Source organism: Erpetoichthys calabaricus, chromosome 3, assembly GCF_900747795.2.
Source record: "Erpetoichthys calabaricus chromosome 3, fErpCal1.3, whole genome shotgun sequence".
NCBI classification, from domain to species: Eukaryota; Metazoa; Chordata; class Cladistia; order Polypteriformes; family Polypteridae; genus Erpetoichthys; species Erpetoichthys calabaricus.
The window spans coordinates 48582357-48604287 of NC_041396.2; the positions used below are offsets into that span (position 1 = coordinate 48582357).

At 34.4% G+C, this 21931-nt stretch overlaps 1 protein-coding gene across 1 annotated transcript in view; it reads left to right on the forward strand.

Moving 5' to 3' along the window:
• Nucleotides 1-21931, forward strand: part of nrbp1 (nuclear receptor binding protein 1) — a 71795-nt gene that overhangs the window by 39458 nt on the left and 10406 nt on the right. The window contains exons 9-15 of the mRNA XM_028796781.2: nucleotides 5964-6047; nucleotides 6226-6284; nucleotides 9419-9517; nucleotides 11936-12068; nucleotides 13482-13572; nucleotides 15292-15342; nucleotides 19822-19957. Coding sequence (XP_028652614.1) covers nucleotides 5964-6047; nucleotides 6226-6284; nucleotides 9419-9517; nucleotides 11936-12068; nucleotides 13482-13572; nucleotides 15292-15342; nucleotides 19822-19957 — 653 coding nt within the window. The remainder of the gene's footprint in view (nucleotides 1-5963; nucleotides 6048-6225; nucleotides 6285-9418; nucleotides 9518-11935; nucleotides 12069-13481; nucleotides 13573-15291; nucleotides 15343-19821; nucleotides 19958-21931) is intronic.

Sequence of the window (21931 nt, forward strand, 5' to 3'; positions counted from 1 at the left end):
ACAAAAAAGTTAGTGTGTCTTGCTATAATAAGAGAAACTGTATTTAACTGAATGCTGTCTTTAGTGGTCCATACTTGCTGAACACATCCTTCTGGTTGCAGATAAGGTGAGAAACTCTCTGCAAGCCATTGGCATCATTTATTGTTGGGAGCTTGATATTTAAAATTGGCCTGTGTTATCACCAAAAAATGCTGTACAGATACCAACTGAAACCGCCTGTTATTCCCCAAAGTGTACTTATAATTTATTTAAAAAAAAAAAAAAAAAAGGAGCTAAATTATGCATATTATGAACATATAGATAATGTAAATAAGTGTATCAGTATCCATTCGTATCATTGCTGTCATAAATGATAAAGTGTACAGAGGTTTTCAAATAAATGTCTTTTTATATACCTGGCACATTACACGGTTGTGATACAGATGGATCTAAGTAATTTGGGAAAAGCACAGTTGTAGCTCTCACAGCATTTGTGGCATTATTACCACAACACACCCCCAATACATACATATTATTTTTTTATGCTTCTAATTCCTCAGTTTGTACTGTATGTTATGCTTGAAGCAAGGATTGTTAAAACTGAAATTATTTTAAACTCTTTTATGAAAATGACTCGGCAAAGATTATCATTATTGAACTGTTTTGTCAGTATGCAGTGTGTAGAGCTGTGTGGGATGAAATTTTTAAATCTCTTTCACTTACTTTAGGGACAGAAGCAGCTTCAGTTCTGAAATTACTCTCCATACTGGAAAACGTTAATTTGGTTATGCAAATCCCACAAGACTTCATGAGGGATACATGCTTCTAAGTTTCAATCAAGTTTTACATAATTCAACAAATACTTTTATCAGAAGCTGTGTTTTATGGTAAAATATTTGGATGAATACACATGATTTTATTATCGGGTCACAAGTCACCTTTGTGTTATGAGAATCAGCAAATTTGCTTTTTGACAGCAGTGTATGAGTTATTTCTTAGACAATAAGTTCCCAATTTTAACACTTCATTTTTGCAATATCTTTAAAAAGTTTTCTCTCTGTTATAAAAAGAAATCCTGTCCCCTGTCCTGATAGTCTACGATACGTGATCTTCTTGGAAGATAATTTAAAGACCCGCGAGACAAAAGAGACCTGCCACAGTGCGTCTCACGGGAACATAGAACGAGAGTCTTGCAAGACACACCCTACTTACAAGGCTCTCAGTGCATATAAAGTGTATAAGGTCAATACGGTAGAAATGAATAGGGTAGAAAAGAAATGTTGACGATTAAGTGAAGAAGAAAGAAAAGCGCGAAGAAAAGAGACCCAAAAGCAATGGAGAGAAAAAAATGCTAAAAAGAAAAACATTAATCTAGGTGCAAATTTAGAAAATAAGGAACGTGATGATCAGCCCGGAACAAGTGGAATGGATAAAAAGCACATCCAATCGGGCACGGAGAAAAGAGACTCAAATGCGATGGAGAGAAAAAAATGCTAAAAAGAAAAAGAATAATCGAGGTGCAAATTCAGAAAATAAGGAAAGTAATTATCAGCCCGGAACAAGTGGAATTGAAAAAAAGCACGTCCAATCCGGCTCAGAATTAAAAGACAATGAATAAAAGAAAGTAGAACTTCATAAAGACGTTTATAAACGTCGACACTAAACACAGAGCAGGTTAGAGACTATGAAACCAGTGAAATTAGAAAGGCTCAAAAAAAAAACAAAAAAAAAACTGCGCTATACACATGTGGAGAAAGCTGCGACAGCAGCTACCCCAACCAAACGTGAGCAGCGTTATACATCCTGCAAGAAAGACTTCAACCACGCCCGTGGCCAGAAATAAGACAGGTATGCTTTTACAACGTCATGCGAGACCAGGCAGTGAGCAATCATTTAAAACAAGTCAACAGACCTCTAAGCTAGCAGTTGTTGGATTGCTTTTGGCAGGCAAGCATCATGTGTTCCCAGCTCTTAAAACAACAACATGTGACAGGCAGAAGAGGCAGCTAGCAAGCAGCAAAAAGACAGCAAATGATCCAAAGGCATATCCTTAGTGTACGTTCAGCCGCAATACCCTTCACAACACGAGCAGTATTATACGTCTGGGAAGAAAGACATGTAACCTCGTGCGAGGCAGGAAATAAAGAAACAAGTATTGTTTTTACAAAACTTTTTAAAGTAAAAGTGAAAATAATGCATATGTAACAATTCACAAGAAAATAACAATCTCTCTACCTTAGGCAGGCAATCTACAATTTAAAGTCATCCCTGATGAATGGGGACATGGGAATGAGGGGTCCTTTCATCGGATTAGTGCTATTTCAGATGTGGAATGGCAAAATGGGGGAGGCAGCTTGATGAATGAGGTCTCCAGGACTTAAAACAAATCTAAATCATATTATGTGATATCATCTAATGTGAAATTCTATTCCGTACTTCTAGAATTTTTATTTTTATACTGTATTGAGGATTTATTCTGTTCTATGTATTATACTGTATGGCTCAGAATTAAAAGACAATGAGTAAAATGACAAAGTGGAACTTCATAATGACGTTTACAAACGTTGGCGCTAAACACATGCAGAGCAGGTTAGAGACTATGAAACCAGTGAAATTAGAAAGGCTCAAAAAAAAAAAAAAACTGCGCTATACACATGTGGAGAAAGTTAAAGGATATGAAAGTAGGAAAATTAGAAAATATAAAAAAAAAAGAAAGTAAAGATCGCAGTAGCACAAACAAACAAACTGCCTCATTTAACTATGCACCAGTCTAACTTTGGTTTTGTACAATAATTACTACACTATTGCACCTTAACACTTAATTCTACCTTATTCACATAATTTTGCTTAATTATGTTCTCCTATACTGTTATCTTTCAATCTATGACTTTTTGTTAATTTAACTGATATTCTTCTAACTTTGCACAGTTTTTGATAAGCGGATCAGGATGCATTTCACTGTGTGTTGTCCTGTATAACTATGCATTTGACAAATAAAGAATCTTGAGAATTTCAAAAACGGAGTTTACCACACATGCATTTATTGGTTACTTTGTTCATGTATATATATTTATCTGTCTGCTTATTTAAAAAGCTACATTTACCCCAGGAGTCAAAAATGTTCTGTCTAGCCCGTGTACAAAAACCTAGACAAAAGCTGGGGTATCACCTTGGTAACCCCATGTACTTTTGGAACTGTGAGAGGAAAATAGCATGACTTTACAGACAGGAGTCCAATGCAGAACTCTACTTACTTTTTTACTTTGTAAAAAAAAAAAAAAAAAAATATTAACTGCTGATGTTGTAGATCGTTTTGTCTCTGCTGAAATTCCAAAGAGAGAAACCTAACCTGACCTCATTAAAAAGATTCAGCATATTGGGACTTGCAAGATTACAAATATTGTTTTTACAGAAGTTCTGAAATAAAAGTGAAACTAATTAAATAGCAACAATTCAAAGAAAAAAAAACCTTAAAAGTGTGTATCCGGAAAACCAAGCACGGGGGTTGGCGAGCGAAGCGAGCAGGGGGCGAAGCCCCCTAGTACTATACAAGAAAAGTCAGTCAGTCATTATCCAACCCGCTATATCCTAACACAGGGTCACGGGGGGTCTGCTGGAGCCAACCCTAGTCAACACAGGGCTCAAGGCAGGAACAAACCCCGGGCAGGGTGCCAGCCCACTGTAGGGTACACACATACCCACACACCAAGCACACACTAGGGACAATTTGGGATCGCCAATGCACCTAACCTGCATGTCTTTGGACTGTGGGAAGAAACCGGAGCGCCCGGAGGAAACCCACGCAGACACGGGGAGAACATGGAAACTCCACGCAGGGAGGGCCCAGGAAGCAAACCCAGGTCTCCTTACTGCGAGGCAGCAGCGCTACCACTGTGCTGACCTACAAGAAAAGTTGACTTTTTTTTTTTCTTCTCTTAGGCCTCGTCCACACTACTGTACTATGTTTTTGTTTAAAAATACAGACATCAGTCTCAGTTTTCACCTTTTGTACACACTACGCTGGCGATTTTCATCCCCTGAAAACTGAGACTTTTGGAAACTTTCCAGAGCTACATATATACTTCTGAAGATGCATCCTCAGTGTTATAATGTGGTGTGGTGAAATCGCAGTTTTCCAAAAACATGGTGTCTAATTATCCTCCAATTTGTTTGTGCTTATTATATGGCTCTTTCCTGATTGGATTCTGCTCATTGCCACATCTCACACTGACATCTCAAAATGATTCTCTGATCTCAATAATGGAAACATTGTCAGAAGGCCTAAACCTGTGTTTAGCAAAAAAAAAAATTACCTTGTTGAAATGTTCAGTTTGAATCCCCTTCAGAACAGGAAAAAAGAGAGAATAGAAAAATTAATTTTGCTGCAAAAATGTGACTTTTTTTTTTTTTAAAACAGAATGGTTGTAAATTAATACAAATACATTTTTTTCCAGTTATGTTCTATATTTGGTTGAAAAAATGTGATGTATGTAAATTTTTTTTTTTTTTTTTTTTTTACTACAGTGTTTCCCCGAAAGTAAGATTGGGTCTTATATTAATTTTTGCTCCAAAAGATGCACTAGGACTTATTTTCAGGGGATATCTTGTATTTATTCATGTACAACAATATACGTTTATCCAAATACAGTCATGTCATCTTCTTTTGGATTATCGTCATAACCCTCCACATTCAAACCCTGAATTCCAGCCTGAATTATTTGCTACTCCAGTCACTTTTAGGATCCTCCAGGATCAATGTGCATGCCTCAATGTTTGATGAATGCTTCGATGTGGTAAAGCAAAATGCCAACATACAAATGTATTCATGTTGCTTTTATATTCAAGTGTTGCATATTCCCCAAAGTAATGATGCAATACATTTTAAAACTCTCACATACCTTCTGTGCCGTCTTTTTTTTTTTTTTTTTTTTGGCACCTTCACAATACCTTCAAAATGTATTTGAGCCACAGAGAAAAATAAATAAGGACATAATGAAAATGTCTTTTGTGATCAAAGTGGAAATTTCGGCTTTAACCTGGAAATGTCCATTTTAATCTCGTAGTTTATCATTAAAGCAGACCGTCGTAAACATCATCTTAAAACTGACCCAGTTGTTAAATCGCTATGCGCTTCAGGGGCTTCCTCCTGACCTGACAGCAGCGGCAAGCAGCAATGGATCGCCACACAGAACACATTACATTTATAATATTCCAGCTCTCTGCACATTTAAAATTCTTAGATTTATACTTGATATCACTTTCATGATGAAATGCATTAAAATATGTATGTTACATTTTACAGATAAATCGTTAACTTTGTTTAAATAATGAATACTGTTAATAGTTACACATATGGGGGTGACACGGTGGCAGAGTGGTAGCATGGCTGTCTTGCAGGGAGTCACGTCCCTTGTGATCCCTGCCTGGAGTTTGCATGTTTTCCTGGTGGGTTTCCATAGTGTGCTCAGTTTTCCATCCAAAGTCATGAAGGTTTGGGGATTTGGTGAAGCTACAATGATGTTAGTGTATGTATGTGGTTGTGTTTACCTTGTGATGAGCTGATGCCCAACCAGGAATTTTGTTTCTGTCTTGCGTCGATGCTGCTGGAATGGGTGCATCCCTGAATTGATGGATGTAATCGTTAAACATCCTTTTCAGAGATATGGTGGCAAGGTGTCCTCAGAATTTAATGGATGTTTTGGGAACACGCGTTGCATCACGTGAAGTATAAACCTGGCCTTAGGTGCCTTACTTTTCAGCTGACGATCTTGACTAGGGTTTATTTTTGGGGTAGGGCTTATATTACAGAGCAGCCTGAAAATCATGGTAGGTCTTATTTTTGGGGAAACGCAGTATATAAATACTTTTGTGACTGGTGCCGAGTTGTAGTGCAGCATATACATTAAAGCGGTCAAATGTCTTTGATACTAGATAATATGACAACTTTTCTGAATTTATTAATTCTTGTATTTACTTTTTCTCAGTTGCACCTGATACTATAAACAATCACGTAAAGACATGCAGAGAAGAACAAAAGAATTTGCATTTTTTTGCTCCAGAGTATGGAGGTAAGAATTTCATTTGCAAACCAGGTTAAAAGCAATTTTGCTTGTTTTGCAGACATTGCGTTTATTTTGCAATGATTTATTTATTATTGCAAATGAGTATATGAATAGATGAAAGTTGCATTTAAACATTTGAAAATGGGAGAACATATGTGTAATTTATGATTTCTTTTGATTGTAGTGGCATCAGATGTTACAACAGCTGTTGACATTTATTCGTTTGGCATGTGTGCCCTAGAGGTAAGAGATCTTTGTTTAATATGTGTTCAGATACCTCTCTGTATCAGTGTTTTTCAACCATTGTGCCATGGCACAGAGGTGTGCCTTACTAGCTACCCATATTTACCATGGAAATAATAGTGTAGTGCACTTGGATCTGAACCTGAGGAGGACAAGCTCCGCAGGTGGTCAGGGCCTGTCTGAAGAGGATAGGTCTACCTGGAGAAACTGGCATAAACACATCTCCGCGATTGCCATGTTAGAGCACTTCGGATGTGTCTCATGGCTGTTAGAGTCCATCTGACTAGGTGTGTGTAAGGCAGAAAGGGATGGGCAAATGGGCAAAGCAGCTTGGAGATGCCACCAAAGTTCTCACTAAGTGTTGTTTCTGCAAATGCTGAACTCGGAGCTCCTTTTTTTTTTATTGGCTTCTCCCGTAGTCCTACCTCTTTGGGTAGTTGAGCACGTGTATAAGATATACTGTATATGTGTTTGTGATTAGTAAGATAGTGGCATGCCTTGGGATGATTTTGGTTATTAAAAGTGTGCCACTACAGAAAAACAGGTTGGTAAAAACTGCTGTATGAGAAACTTTATTTTATGTTTCACTGACTTACAAGTTAATAAGTTGGATGTAGTTGTTATATTTAAAGACACATGTAACATTTCACTTTTAAGTTAGAATTCACTTGCACCTAATTTTTGAATTGTCCCAGAATTAAACAACACATGTTCAGAATCATTGTCACTTATGCAAAGTAAGGTGAAATTCTACCTTGCTCGTCTGACCAATGTGTAACACATCTCAGAATCCTTGTTTTACCAAAAGTGATATAGAGTGGATTCATAAAGTATTCAGACCCATTAATTTTCTACACACCTTATTGTATTGTAGATTTAATTTTACATGGATAAATTTTGACATTTAATGATCAGTCTTGACTCGATAACCCATAATGACAAAGTTATGTGTTTTGCTACTTAAATAGATTCAAAAGCAGGCCCCTCCAGCTAATCATTTTGGGTAGTATTTTCAAAGGGATAGGGACACTTATTTCACACAGTTCTCAAGCAAGTCTAAAGAGGAAAATATTAGTACACCAACATAAAATTTTCCTGCTTCTTTTTGCATTAACAGACTCGCACACTTTGTGGTAGGACAAGTTTTTATATATAATTTTTTTATAACTAAATTCTAGTATACTGAAATATGTATTGCAAGAAAAAAGTTAATCTAGTAATTGTGTTCAGGAGAGTGAATGCTTTTTTTTTTTTTTTTTTGGTAAATGTGATATTTATGCAAATATGGTTAAGAACATCAGTCTTTTGATTCTTTTATTTCAGGTTTACATAAAGAGATCCATATAAATATATTGTTTGAGAAAAGACTCACCACTATTATATAGGTTTATAGTATTAGAGTACAGTAAAATTTTCAACTTGCTTCTGCTGATCAGTGTTATTTTTTTATCAGTCAGTTATGGAGTTATGGTTCATATTGTTGCATCTGAAGCCGTTCCACTCTTGTGAAAGGATGCCATAACTTTTAACTTTGATGTAAGCTGTAACCTAAAATTATATGTGTAGTAATTTACTAAATTATCTAGATGCATCAAATTGTGTCAATTAAAAATTAATATACATTTCAGATTGACCATGAACAAAGAAAGGTCTGACTTTTTTTTTTTTTTTTTTTTTGTTCATTCAGTTTGTGTTAGGAGTGAGAACGTTAAACACACAAAAAGCATGTTTTAAAATATTAGGTATTGTGATTCATTTCAGTACTATATTTGATTTTAGTTCATCCCTTTTTGTTTGACATTAAAGTTCAGACATTATTATGATAGGTAAAAAAGAGTCAGTCAATTAGATGTAATAGGAAGAAAAAACTCAATCCATCCCACTTAAATCTTTTTGGAATTCTGGAAATGGTCAGTTGTTTTGGCAATCTCTGCAGTTAAGACTAGGATTTTTCAGTTATCAAATATATTTTGTTCATTGTCTAATGTTACCTTTAGTTGAGTTGTGAGATGAGTCCTTAAGTTTATTGTAGGGCTTCCAACCAATTTTCTCAGATTATTTTCATATTCATAGTATTGGGTTTATTGAAAAAAATTAATGAGTTGCTGTGAGTGCAGGATTCAGACTGGAAAAAGAAGAGGGATATAAGCTGTGGTTTCTCTCTGGTGCAAGGCTGTTGAAGTTAACAGAGGTAATGTAAAAAAAATAGTGAGGTATATATCAGATAGATCTAGAAGTTAAATGAGTTTGTTCAAACAATTCCATAATTTAGTAACAACATTTGCAAAACTTTTTAGGCGACCCTTGTCTGTACAATAAGAAGTTTAAATGTGTTGGTGCTGCATTGATATATGTTGACATGAGGTACTTTATGTGTAGATTTTTAACTTGTTACTTTCTCAAAAAGTAACGTTAGTACACAAGCACAGCTGTAAAAAAATACTTTTTTTTTTAAATAAAAATCTGTGCATTGACACCAAGAGAAACTGTACTACTATTGCTTTATTCTGATTAATATTACATGCATGTGAGAAGTATCCTATATGTACATTTATTTAACACACCCTGTAGTACACAGAAAGTTTCTGTAAATTAAGTCATCACTTTTTTTTTTTTTTTTTTTTAAATTGGAGAAAATTTAAGTATACTGTTTGTGTGTGTCATCATTAAGTAACTTCCTAGTTTACATACCAGTTCAGATGGTGGCTAAGGTGTTTTCAGTGTTGAATTTGCCATTTCTCCAAACAGTAATCTGAGTTAATGCCAGCAACTGATTTTCACAGACAGTCCAAGGGCACACTTTTAATGTGAATGGCAGTTCTGATTTTAACTAGGTGTGGATGTGACATGTGGTTTATATCCAGTAAGTGGAATAGAGATTGGATATTTGTTTGGCTTTTCTATTAATTGTACGTGGCACACACCACAGTGAAAGTTATATGAATGTGAATGAATCTAAACTTTTGAACACAATATAAAGATGACCTTGTGAAATTTTAGACAGAAACGGAATATCAAAATATATTTATGCAGGTAAATAAGAGGAAAAGTTTTATTGTAGCTTTAACATGGCATAAATAAATTAGTTTCATTTTTTTATGTTTTTACTTATGGTATTTTTCTCTCTCTTCTAGATGGCTGTACTTGAAATACAAGGCAATGGGGAATCCTCCTTTGTTCCTCCAGAAGCCATTGCTAATGCAATTCAATCTCTAGAGGACCCTTTGCAAAGAGTAAGTTATATGCAGGACAGGCATTATCTGTCACTCATACTTATAAGAATATACAGCATATAATTTACACAAGAGGTGATCAAAATGTTTTGAGATGGACATATTTAAGAGGGTCAAAAGTTTTTTATATTTCTCCTTATTCTCTGTTAACAATAATATACACCTGTTATAATGCTCAGGAAACTTTTCTATACCACTCATTTTTTTGCCTTGCTTGTGCAAATCATTTTTCTGTAGATGACGTAACTTGATGTCCTTGTCATTGCATGTCTCCTAGAGGTAGTCATTGAGATTGCGAAATAAGAGGTAGCCACACATGAGAGATATGTAGCAAAGGTTGGGTGTGGCATCTCTCTGAGTTTCATAGAAGATAATGGGGGATAGTTTGCATCTCTCATTTAGGCTTTTTCTGTATTGACTGCTGCAAATGCCAGTGTAGATCATCATAATAATAACCAGTTATGTGAGCTTTAATGGTATATATAGTATTACAAACTATGCCATTAAAATCATAAAATATTGTACATATAACCTTGGCAGCATTAGTTTGGACCTTGAATTTTTTGGTAATAGAGAATCGAAACACTTATGTTGCCTCAATTGTTTCTTGTATTATGAGTTGTAGTGATGTTTCCAAATTTCTTATCTGGTTACGAAGTACATCATTGATTTCTTTCCGTCTGTATTCATAATCTCTAGATTCTTCTTGAAACATTGGCTATGGTGAGGCTTTATTTATGTCATCAATACTGTATATTTGGTTGTCCACCAGGCTCAGACCATGCTGATGATTAATTGTTCATAAATAAAGGATTCAATTAACCCATAACTAGTAGTGTCTGCTATCTCATGACCTGTCACCTTTTTTTATTCTCCATTATGATTTACGTCGTGGCAACCTTTTCTTTTTTGTCGATGTTGAAAGCTGTCCAGACTGTGGGTCAAATATGAAAGAAACCCTTCTATAACTGGATTTGGTTCACTGTATTGTTTTCTACCGTTCACACTTCATTGATAGAATATCTGAGTTGGTGGTTCTTACACCATATTTACTTGGTTCTAAAATATGAACCACAGTAGGCCAGGAATACTGAAGCCTTATAATTAAGATATTTTAGTACACAGCAGCTAATCTTTTGCCACTTATAAAATTTGTACCTTGGAATACCCTTTTAAGTTCTGGCTGAAAAAGTTTTCTTCATTCTTTTATATAAATGTTTGTGTTTAAAGTCCAGTAAAGTACATTTTTAAAATAAAGAAAAGGTGTGGTATATGTGAAACAGATTTGATTTCTGTGGTTCATGAATAGTCAAAAGTACACACTGATAGTTTTCTGGATGTCCATTTTTGAAGTTTAGTTGCAGTAGTCAATGAAAATCCATGCCTCTGATTTTTTTTATAGTGTAAATGTATGTGCTAAATGTAAAATCATTTTATGGGCTGTGGAATGCTGAAAATCAGAGGGTTCTGTTTTGTTACAATGTCAATTGTTGTGTGCAATACCCTGTTTAAGTTGGAAAAATGATTGAATAATTTGAACCATATAATGTAGAAGTAGGTAATAATTGAATATGTTGATGTATGAAACATGATACACTCTTGGTGAAAGTGGTGTTCTACTCATGGAAAACTGCACAATAATATGGTTGAATACATCTGTCCATTTTGTGACCTTGTTTTTCCTTTTACAAACTTGTGATCACTTTCTCTTCACGTTCACAGTAGATTGCTTTACACTTAGAAACATAAGACTTGTTATTACTATTAGAACAGAACATTCTTTACAACATATTTTTTCAATTGTATTCACGTAATGTTTGCAAAATGTGGCGGAGTTGACATTGGAAAATAGATGTCATGTTTGTACAGTGATTACAACTCCTTCCTCACATATCTTGTAACCTGGGTTCACAGTAGGTGCCCAGTCTTTATCTGAGTAGAGTTTGCAGTTTCTCCTCATGTCTCCATGGATTGTAATCCCACATATCTAAAGATGTGTTAGTTTGATTGACAATTATGAATTGCTTTGTGTTATTGTGTGTGGGCTGACACCCTGTCCAGGGATTGTTCCTGGCTTTCACCTGCTGTTTACTGAAACAGATGCCAGCTTCCCTATGGCACTACACTGGATAAGTGGGTTTAGAAAATGAATGGATGGATGGATGGATTATTTGGAACATTGTCCTGTTTAGCTAAGGTTTCCTTTTTGCTAACAGTTTAAGTTTAGCAAAGCTGTAGAACATGCAGATTCAGTTAAATATGCAAAATTTTATATTTCTCTCCATTTACATACTGCTTGTATAAAATGTGTACATTCAAAATACAAAGTTAACTTAGTAGAATGTTACAACTGTATTCAAGCTGACTTAAAGCTCTGTGTGACATTATTAAATTATTATTTCTTTTACTGCATTATAGGAATTTATTCAAACATGCTTAGAAGCTGACCCTGAAAAGCGACCAACGGCTCGGGAACTTCTTTTTCATCAGGCACTCTTTGAAGTTCCATCATTAAAGCTTTTAGCAGCACATTGTATTATAAGTCATCAGCGTAAGTAACTGGTATTTGATTCACTGTTTATCTAAATATACTTCATTATACATTTCCAGGCACTATATATAAATGCTATTTTGAGAAACTGTTAGAACAGTACTTAAACAGATCAAAATATATTAATATAAAAGAACAGATCAAAATATGTTAAATAATGAAGAATACCCCACCTTCAATTATAGAGTTTTCTCATAGTTGTTTTAATAAATCTTTGGATACATTCAAGAATTCCTTTCTTTTTTCATTTTGAGTGAATAGTTCATTACTTTAATGTTGAAGGACACTTTGATTTTACTTGAATGGAATAGGATAGAAGGGAAGCTTGTAGTCCAGTTGTGTGTCTCAGTAGCTGAGGAATCTAGCTTTCATCTGTGAGAGGATGGCTTTAGAAAACTATTGTCCTAAATAGAAGTCAAAACTGCGTCTACCTTAAATTGACTTGTGCCACAGTGAGTTTGGTGATTTGTGATGCCAGTCTAAGCTCCTCTACCTTAATTCGTATTTCACTCCAGCTTCCAAGAAAAAGCAGACTGCAAAGGGATTAGAACACTAATAAAAGGACCTTTTTAGATGGAGTTATTTCTCCATATAAATTGGTTTATCCCCTCACAAAAAATGGGTTTAGTTTAAATACTGTTTTGAAATGCATATTCATCGTAATGGAAGTGTCAAGTGATTACATTTATTTAAAAAGCATGCAAATTTCAATCCTAGTCACAATTGTTTGATGAGCAACTATTATAAAATGTGTGTTTTTGTTTTTTAAAATCTTGTTTGTTTGAGGGTGATGGTTGTTGATTACTGTTTGCTATAATATCTGTGTATTTTTTGATCTGCTGAAACTGCTGTAATTTTTCCTTGGAACAAATAAAGTATTTACTATTCATCTATCCATCCATCCTACAGGTATCTATAATTAACTGACTAACAGTACATACATTGCAAATTTACTCTTAAAAGTACTGCAATATAGATTATTTAAATTAATCTGTATCCTTGTATTGAAGAGGTATATTTAAATATGCGAGATGTTTTAACTTATCTCTCTATTAACTTATCCAACCAATTTTAATTTTGGTTCCTCCTTTTTGCACTGTACAGTCACAATGCAGTTAATATAAAAAATAGAGTATTTTTAATTTTTTTTTTCTGCTTGACAGTTTTTGTTTTTTTTTCAGTATGTGGACCATAAAGTCTACCGATCATGTAGGATATTAATGGGTGCAGAGCTCCGTATTTTTATAGCCATCTAATTTTGGTTAGGGTTGAGGAGAATAAGAGGATAAAAAATTGATTTATGTTAACTATGTGTTGCATGTTTTCTTATTATATTTGTATCACAAAATCATACTATTTTAGTATTTTTTAAAAGGAAATGCTTGAATTGGTGCTGTTTTTGACTTCCTGTAGACATGATTCCAGAGAATGCTTTAGAAGAAATTACCAAAAATATGGATCCTAATTTGATAATAGCAGAAAGCAGAGAGAGGATGCAGCTAAAGTAAGTGTTGTTTATTCACTTAATTTTGTACTAAATTTGAATATGACTTTAACATGATGTTTTGCATAATTTACCTAATCAAGAAGTGTGAAGTATAAAAATTGTTCACACAAATAATACATTTTAATAATTTCAGAATATATTTTAGTCTTATACCTGATTAATTTTTGAGAACATAAACTTACTTTTAGTTACACACTTTTGACTTCTAATTTTCTATATCAAATGTGTTTATGCATTCTAATAAAGTTGCCAATCTTTTCAAATCAGGTTAGAATTAGCTGGATTAAGTTATGACATTGACAAGGTATAAAATAACATTTTGAGATGGCTTATATGCCTTATGCCATGACTACTAAATGAAGCGACCCAAATATTTTTAGATATATATAAAAAAAAATAAAACTTTATCCTTGTTTACACATCTAGATTAGGTCACTCATTTGCAGCGACATCGTAAGCAAAATGGAAATATCCATCTTCAACTCAATGATTTTTTTTTCCTTTTTCTCTTTTTAAAACTTTTGCTGATCCAAAGCAGCATATTCATATTAGGTTTGATGATGAAATTTTTTGTGTAATAAAAAATTATACTGTACATACACATATAGAAACTGAGGGAATATATGTCATGTTTTTATAATTATTAAAGTATGTCAACCAAAGTGTGTATTCTATAATTTGATAAGTAATACTGGTAAGTGAATGCTGTTAATCCCTTCTAGAAATGCACATTGCACTTCTCATTTCAGTGTTGTTCTCCAAGTACAAAGCAAAACATATTTAAAAAGTTGCCACAAAAAAACTTTTTGCCCTCCAACCCCCTATTTCTCTTATCTGCTTTAAGCAATATTTTTACATCTTGGTGACATTTCAACAGATTTTGAGAGGATTACAGCTACTCATCAGCAAACTGTATTGAACCACAAGTTTGTTAAGGGACCTCTTGAGGTTCTCGGGCCCAATGCAGCCACTTTGTAGGGCCGGCTCTAATGTCAAATGCTGAAGGGTGGAAATGTGAACTAATCTGGAATATTCATTAAATGATTACTGTTACAGCTTTTCATTTACTGAAGGACTTGCACAAAAGTGCCTCATGTCATTATTTTACATGGCTGAAGGATACACATATAAATAAATGAGTTTCTTACTCTGAAGGCACTCATTTTTGGGAGTTCTATTCAGAGTATTCTTAAATCATATCCTCTAAGTAAATAAGCGTTTGTGTGTTAATATATTTTCCTGGGGATGTACTGTACTAAAAAATTGTATTAAAGTTTATGTGGCTGTCTATTTTCTTAACCGACTTCCTTTGTATTACCACCACATTAACTATCAGCCCTGAACTAGATAATTACCTTTTGTAACTATTGTCTTTAAAATGGCTAAAGTTTGTTTGGAATAAACCAGTCAACAAACAGTGCAAACTGTATTGTGTAAAAATTACATGTAGTGTTTGGACAGGATTAAGAAAACTATAAATTCAATAAATAGCCTAGTATAATTGTATTTTTTGCCATATTTTGTTTTCATGCAATTCATTTTTAAAAGGGGGAAAAAAGAGGGAGAAATAAAAGATGCAGAATACAATAAAAAAATAATAATAAAGCCCAAAGTATTACAAATAATCCAGCGTCCTAACATTTTTGTAGATAACATGATCCAATATGTTGTTGGTATGCTGTTACAAATTACCTTTTGTTTACTTTTTTTTTATAGACTTTCCCAGTTTCCAGCTCTAGAATTAGATAAATTTCTTGAAGATGTAAGGTAAGGTCATATTTTGACACACAAATTAATTTACTTAGCCACATTTTAATTATTATGTTTTTTCATTCTTTTCAAGATTAGGTGTGGTACCAGCCCGGAGGGCATTTTGCTGTGTTCTTGGTATTTTCTTCTCCCTATAGGATTAGCAGTTGAGTGACTGAAAATGTCTGCAAATGTAGATTTCATTAAACTTCCTTTGTTCAACTTATTTTAAAAGAGTATTGCTAAAACAAAAAAGCAAGACCAGCTTTTTGGGTTTTAAACATGGCTTCTGACACTAGCATTAATTATGCAAGTAAAAACAGACAAAAATATAATTTCTTTAACACTCATAAGCTGATAAAGCTACACCACAGAAATTGTTATTTCAGATATCTTCACCCTATGTTTGCTTTGATCTTTCTGCAGAACTGGCAGACATCTCTGACTTTAAATTTCCTCAATTCTTATGCACTTTACTTTATCATTACTTCTTAACCTGTAGTAATAATCGTCTCATGGCAAATCAGTGGGCATTGGGATTTCATATGAGCACCATGTCTGTTCAATTAAGCATCTTTCAAGGTTATTTGCAAATGTGCATAATATTTACTTTCCATAGCATCTTTCAAGATTAACGGTACCACAGAGAACTTAAAGTGCATATAGTGTATAAACACTCTTAACAGAACATTAAGCCACCAAAGGCCACTTAAATGTTTGTAGACACTTGCAGAATCTATGCCAAGTTGCAATGAGGCTGTTAAGAAGGATGTAGAACCATTCTTTTCCTAGTAAATTCTCTCACTGGAAATTTTGATCATAGTGGCCATAAATGATGTGCCAAGCACAATCCAGAAACTTCTGCAAGTGATTTGTTGTATTGAGGTCTGTTATTATAGCTGTTATATGGTTTTACATTTCCATGCCCTTCCATTATATTCAGGATAAAAATGCTTTTCACCCAAGTAGCCTCTAGTGATTCTTACAGTGTGAACAAGCACCCTGGCCTGTACACCTATTTGCTGTGCACCGAGGTAAACCATAACTGATTATTTTCTATGACTTTTTCCCACTGATTATTTGACCATTGCCTTTTCTTTGCATTAATATACCACCAGAAGTGTGCTTTAGGTATAATAAGTGGTGTATGGACCACCACCTTACCATAGCATCTCATTATATCAAATGTTTGACAGAAAATTGTTGATGGCTTTTACTGTTTTTGCCTCAGATTAATAATTGCAGTGGAATAATCCAAAATTGTTTGTCCTTTTCCGTTTTTATGTCAAATCTGAGAATAACCATCTCTGTTAAAATAACCTAAAAAGTTAGGTTATTCAATCACTATTATATAGCATAAATTGAGCAGCCTTTTTGCTGAAACACCTGTCAAAACGAATCCCAACAGTCAGCCCAATATCAAAGTAACAGGAATAATTTCCTCAAGCCACAGTAAGGTAATATGAGCAAATAGGTCTGTGTGGCCTTTTTCTTGGCCCTTAAGTGGGATGTGAATCCCTTATTTGCAATTAGTTTGTATGATGCAATTTTTCCTTTATTTTGGTATTTTTCTGTATTTAAAATCTATTTGTAATAGTAATAGCTAATTAACATGGTGAAGATCATATAGTAAATCAATGCTGAGAATTGCCACTGGTAACGTTTAGATACAGTCTGACTCCTTTGTTACTGTATGATCCTTCATTTTGTTTTTAAAATGAACTCCATCTCAAACTGGTTAAAATTTTCAGTGATCCAAGAACTCTTGGTTCTGATTTTCATTAGGGTCTTGTTACTTTTTAAGAAATGTATAGGACCAAAATTAAAAACAAAACAGCCAAAATTCTCAAGGGTGAGGATTTGAATGGATGTTATAACAGAGGTTTTCAGGTTCAGTCCTGTGAGCCTCACTATAGCTGCAGATTTTCTTTGCAACCAATTTCACAGTCACAATTTTTTTTTTTTTTTTTTTTTAACCTTTAATCGTATTGTTTAAATTGATTTTTTTTACCTTTTCTTATTTTATATTCAGAAAAGTGCAATTGTTTATATTTATAAGAAACTATTGTTTTTTTTTTTGCCAAAGCTATAAATGTTTAACTCCGTTTTGTAATTTCTTTTTAATTCAGTTTTTATCTGTGGAGTTTGCTGTCTAATCTGTATGTGAATAGAGGGAAGCAGCTACTTCATTGTTATCCTCTTGTTTAATTATTGGCAGGAATGGCTTAAATAATCTGCATACAGTATTAACAAAGAACAAAATATTAAAATGAAAAAAAAAAAGAATTGATTCCCATCAAGCACAGTTAAATGCTTATCTCAAAATCCTCAAAGGCATTGATAAAGCAGATCCAGCAACATTCTTTCTGCTCAAGGGTGAATCTCATACTTGGAATTTAGTGGAAATTAAGGGGAAATTAATTTAAAGCTAAAGCCAGGAAACACTTTTTTATGCAAAGAATTGTGGGATTCTGGAATAAAATACAGAGAGGTGTAGTTGAAGCAGAAACCTTGACAACCTTATCATGCATGAGATATTGGGACAGCTTAGCTATTAGCTAAACAAACGGGCTTGAGGGACTGAATGGTCTCCTCTCGTTTGTCAAATCTTAATACATAATTTGCCTGCCTCCTCACTCACGTCCGTCCAAAGCCGAATGCGTAGTCGCCTTCTGCCCAGCTGCCCGAAAAACCTTACGAGACCGACATACAACCCCAACATCGCGGCAGGCGGCGGATTTACGGCCGCAAAAATTCAAAGACAAAGGCGACTTCGATTAAAGCTCTAGAGGCCTGAAAGGCGATTTCAACTACAGCTCGAGGCCTAATTACGCATTCTGATTCAATTACGCAATCATTCAATACACCTATATCAGGTTTGTGGTGCTTATACTTATTACTATTCCATATTGTACTGGAACATTCATCATTCAATATTATACTATAGGCCTGGAAAATTCATCAACTAACAGTACAAGCCTGTACAGTAATGAGTAAAGCGGACTACAATCATTACAAAACAACTTCTTCATTACTTATCATTTGTTCTTCATACACTGCTGACACAAACTTGTGCCTGTTTCATCTTACGTTGTCGAAACGGGCTCTTTGTCTAGTTTCTTATCTAATTTAATGTAACCAGCTTGTAATTTCTGGAGTAACACAAGAAAATGCATAACCTGCTAGCAAGCAAAAGAAGAAATGGATTGGTATGAAAACTTGAAAAACCCTGCTGTTCAGAATGCAATTCATACTCAAATTCACTTTTAGTTATGTAGATCATTCTTGTCTTTCAGTTTGTAGCATGTTGAGTATCTCATTCTTTATTTGACACTTATAATTTTCCCCATATATAATTCAAATCAAAGTGTTGCCCATTCTGTATGCATTACTTTATATTTTAGCATAATACTTTAAAAAGAAATTATGTTCTGATATTGTATTCTTCTTCAAAGATCATCAAGGTTGATTGACTTTCCTAGTTGTACAGAGTTTCAGCATGTATGATGAATATTCCACAAATAAACTGATAAAGAACGGTAACATAATTTTTAAAATGCAGAATGTCCTGGAGAAGCATGAAGATAATTGAAGTCACATTTCATGGGCAGATTTGTACACCTCGTGCAAAAACTGAAATTTAATACTTTGTAGTTTTGGCTGGCGTGTTGGGAACCTGTTTTGGAGGACCTAGTTATGATAAAATACTGAAGATCAAGTTTCAGTTCAGTTTGGTTCAGGGGACATACAAAAATTAAAGTAATATTTGACTTGTCACATATTTCTGCAATCATAATATCAACTTTCATTTTACTTATTTTTTTTCCACAAAAGAATTCTTGACTGTTGTAATTTATTAGGGTTTTATTGTCCCAGCATGCTTAGTTTCCATGGATGTAATAATAGCACCATAAGTTGCCTTGATGAACCACTCAGTTATTTTTCTGTATATATCAGAAAAGGATCATTTTGATTGATGTAGAAGTCATTGCAGGTGTTTTAACAGTTTTAAAATTGACCCAAAGTATCATTTTCACAAATTCCTTTTAGGCATGTCAGTTGACATGTGAAGGTTTATACTGTAAAAGCTAAATTTTCAGACATTTAGCACAACATGCTACAGAGTAATATACAAAAAGTTCACCACATGAAGCAAATGTAATGTTTTTCGATTTCATAATTTTCTGCAGTTTACATGTGTTTTAATTTTTAGTTTTGATCAGCTTTGAGTTTGAGTTCCACATCAAAACTTGGCACTAGAAGGAGTGGGGATTTTGAAGAAAAGTAAAAGATCCAACACTGAAAGTCTAAAAGCAACAGTTACAATTAACATCATTCATTTACGTACATTTTATTAACTCATAATCTAATTGATGCATGTTTTATCAAATGTGCTCTTTTTCTTTGTGTAAAAGGAAAACAGTTGCTACTTGTATAGTCTGTATTGTTTGCACATGAAACATTTAAATTATGTGTAAATATTTTTTTTCTTGACAGAAATGGAATATACCCACTTACAGCTTTTGGGCTCTCATGTCCTCACCAACCTCAGCAACAGACTGTGAAATCCCCTGTTGTGCAACCGTCTGTGAAAACCCCAACACCTGAACCAGCCGAGATTGAATTGAGAAAGGTGAAAAGGCCTTTGCTTTTTCAGTCTTCATATTAACTTTTGTTTTGTATTGTGATTTGCAAAAAATAATGCTTGAGTTTAGCATTTTGGAACTGAAATAAATGTGTGTTACTCTTCTTTAGGGGAATGACAATTTTTGTAACTGTCTATGGACTGTAATTAGTCAAACCATTTTAATAGCCAACATTTTACTTTTATATTGGATCAGTAAAGAAAAAACGATTTATTAAATGTCTTTCAAGTAAATGATCAGATAAAGAGTTTTTAGTAGTACAGTGGAACCTCGGTTCATGACCATAATTCGTTCCAAACCTTTGGTCGTAAACCGATTTGGTCGTGAACTGAAGCAATTTCCCCCATAGGATTTTATGTAAATACAATTAATCCGTTCCAGACCGTACGAACTGCATGTAAATATATTTTTTTAAAGATTTTTTAAGCACAGATATAGTTAATTACATCGTAGAATGCACAGTGTAATAGTAAACTAATGTAAAAACATTGAATAACACTGACACAAACACCCAGGCTCCCTGCTCAGCTGCACGCGCAGGCTGTCTCTCTCTCTCTCTCTCTCTCTCAGCAGCACGCAAGCCCCCCCCCTCTATCTCAGCAGCACGTGAGCCCCCCCCATTAACTTTGCAGCAGTTCGCGCTATAGCCTACAATCCAATCACTGTATAAACACTTTTTTTTAAAATGAGTTTTAAGCACAGGGGGGGAAAAAAGGAACATTTGAACAAATCCGAACTTCATTTAAAAGCCAACCAAGACAGTAACATTGCAGGAGTTCATGCTAATAGCATTACAACCCGATCGCTGTAAACACTCTTTTTTTTAAATGAGTTTTAAGCTCATGGAAAAAAATGAACATTTGAAAAAATGAGAAAAGTAACATTGCAGCACTTTCTTCTCACCACTCTTCACATGCTTAGAAGCCATGGTTAACTGCAAAAGCACACGAAATACTGTAGAGCACAAAGAGTTCACAGGTAAAGCACGCACGTCTGACTGAGAACAATGAAAAGGGAGAGGCTGAACACGTGCTTAAATACAGTAATTAGCACATACGAACTGGAAGGGAAATGAAATAGAGCACAAAGACTTCACAGCGAAAGCACGCACGTTTGACCGAGAACAATGCAACAGGTGCGGAAATCATCGACGCGCACAAACCGAAAGGGAAACTGGCTTCTTCATATACCGAGTGTGTGGTCGTGAACCGAGGCAAAAGTTTGTCAAATGTTTTGGTCGTAAACCGAGTTGTACATGTACCGAGACGTTCGTGAACCGAGGTTCCACTGTATTTACAGAGATTGCCATCATCCAAACTGTCAATATGCTTGGTATATATTAACTATAAATAATACTTAGATACATGTAGTTCGATTTCCTTGTTTGTTTATATGAATACATTCCTTATTAAAAAAAATCTCCTCATTTGATCAATTACCCAAAAAAAAGAGAGAATCAGTTTCTATATAATGTATAAGTGACCACTCCAAATGATTGCTCATTTAATGTGAGAATTACATTTCAGAAAGCTAAAAAGAGCATCTGGTGGTTCTATAATTCTCTTAAGGCAGCAAGATAAGGATATATTTTTATTGTTGGCTCTCACTGTTGTTCATACGGACTTTATCCTGGTCCAAGCTGATCCTAAGATCCTTAGCTACTATTTCTGCATCTTTCCTTGATTGCCTGGAGCACAATACACTTGACTTTTAATTCATTTTTCTTACCCATCCCCATAGCATAGCAGTCACTTACATACACTGCTGTAAGGCAGACCATTTACTACTTTACATTACAAGAATGAATACAGTTTTTAGTTATTTGTCCACATATATCAGCTATGACATATTTTGCAGCAGTGGTGCATTAGTGGCTTACTATTAGCTCATACATACTCTGTGAAATCCCACGTGCTATTTATTGGAGGCCATCAGTCCTGTTAAAACAAATCCTGGCTTTC